The sequence below is a fragment of the Vitis vinifera genome, chromosome 18, assembly GCF_030704535.1.
Source record: "Vitis vinifera cultivar Pinot Noir 40024 chromosome 18, ASM3070453v1".
In the NCBI taxonomy this organism is placed as follows: domain Eukaryota; kingdom Viridiplantae; phylum Streptophyta; class Magnoliopsida; order Vitales; family Vitaceae; genus Vitis; species Vitis vinifera.
Genome location: NC_081822.1, coordinates 9,596,395 through 9,597,546, shown reverse-complemented (window position 1 = coordinate 9,597,546; position 1,152 = coordinate 9,596,395). Strand labels below are relative to the sequence as shown.

Here is a 1,152-nt window from a genome sequence, read left to right as displayed (position 1 = left end):
TAGCGTCAGAAATTGTCTAATCTCTCTCTCTCTCAATAAAAACCCAAAACCCAATATCTACTTCCAAAACTTTTCCCCCTTCATTCTCTCATACATTCTTCTCTATATATATTTCTCTCCCAATCTTTGTCTCATTCCTCCATTGTGCTGAACCATTCCCCACCAAGAAGCCACATCTCTGAAAATGCCATCAGAGTCCGGGGAGAGGCGCGTTGCGAGACCCCAACAAGTGGGTGGGCATCCGCCGCAGTCTGAGCACCTTCCATGTCCCCGCTGCGACTCTACCAACACCAAGTTCTGCTACTACAACAACTACAACCTCTCTCAGCCTCGCCACTTCTGCAAATCCTGTCGCCGCTATTGGACCCAGGGAGGCACTCTCAGGAACATCCCCGTTGGTGGTGGTACTCGCAAGAACTCCAAGCGTTCTCGCACTGCTACTTCTTCCTCTTCATCTACCCTAGAAACGACGCCCGCCAACCCCATTTCCGTCTCGCCAGTCCTGAAAGCCGAAACGGAGACGCCGCAACGGAATGGATTGAGTCTGAATGGGGATGTGTCTGGGGGTTTCACCTCACTGCTCAACTCTCAGGGACCTGGGTTCCTTGCGCTGAATGGGTTCAGCCTAGGGCTTGGACCAGGGTTCGATGAAATGGGGTTCGGACCTGCGAAAGGGGTTTGGTCTTATCCAGATGTCGGTGATGTTGTTCTTGGTGGCGATGGCACTGGCAGCGGCGGTGGTTCGGCGTCGTCTTCTATATGCAACACGTGGCAGCTAAGCGGCGGGGAAGTCGGATTCGTTGATGGAGATTGCTTTGCTTGGCCAGACCTCGCGATTTCCACGCCTGGACAAGGTTTGAAGTGAATGGCTTTTAGCATTTACTGGGAAAAGTTTCTCTCCTTCTTTTCCTTATGGTGGAATTTTAATTTCCTGGTTACACAATGAGTTTCAGCTGTCGTTTTCTATTTCTTTTTGGTTCCCGTTGCTTGGTGGTATAGATATTAGACTACAGATTACAGGGTAGATGACTCAGATGAGAGTGTACCTTGGATAATGTTACTTTCGATCCATGTTTAGGGTTTTGTTGCCTGTATGTTCTGTAAATGTTGAAGTCTCTGTTGAAAATATCGGTGCAAGAAACTTGAGAACAA

General features: G+C 49.0%; 1 protein-coding gene across 1 annotated transcript; it reads left to right on the top strand.

Moving 5' to 3' along the window:
• LOC100254056 (dof zinc finger protein DOF3.4) lies at window positions 1–1,152 on the top strand. The gene has a single exon (XM_002284072.5). It carries the CDS (start codon window positions 185–187, stop codon window positions 863–865), a length of 681 nt encoding a protein of 226 aa, XP_002284108.1. The 5' UTR covers window positions 1–184; the 3' UTR covers window positions 866–1,152.

What these genes read in the sequence shown, in the direction of transcription:
- LOC100254056 (XM_002284072.5), top strand. Translation starts at nt 185, where the DNA reads ATGCCATCAGAGTCCGGGGAGAGGCGCGTTGCGAGACCCCAACAAGTG.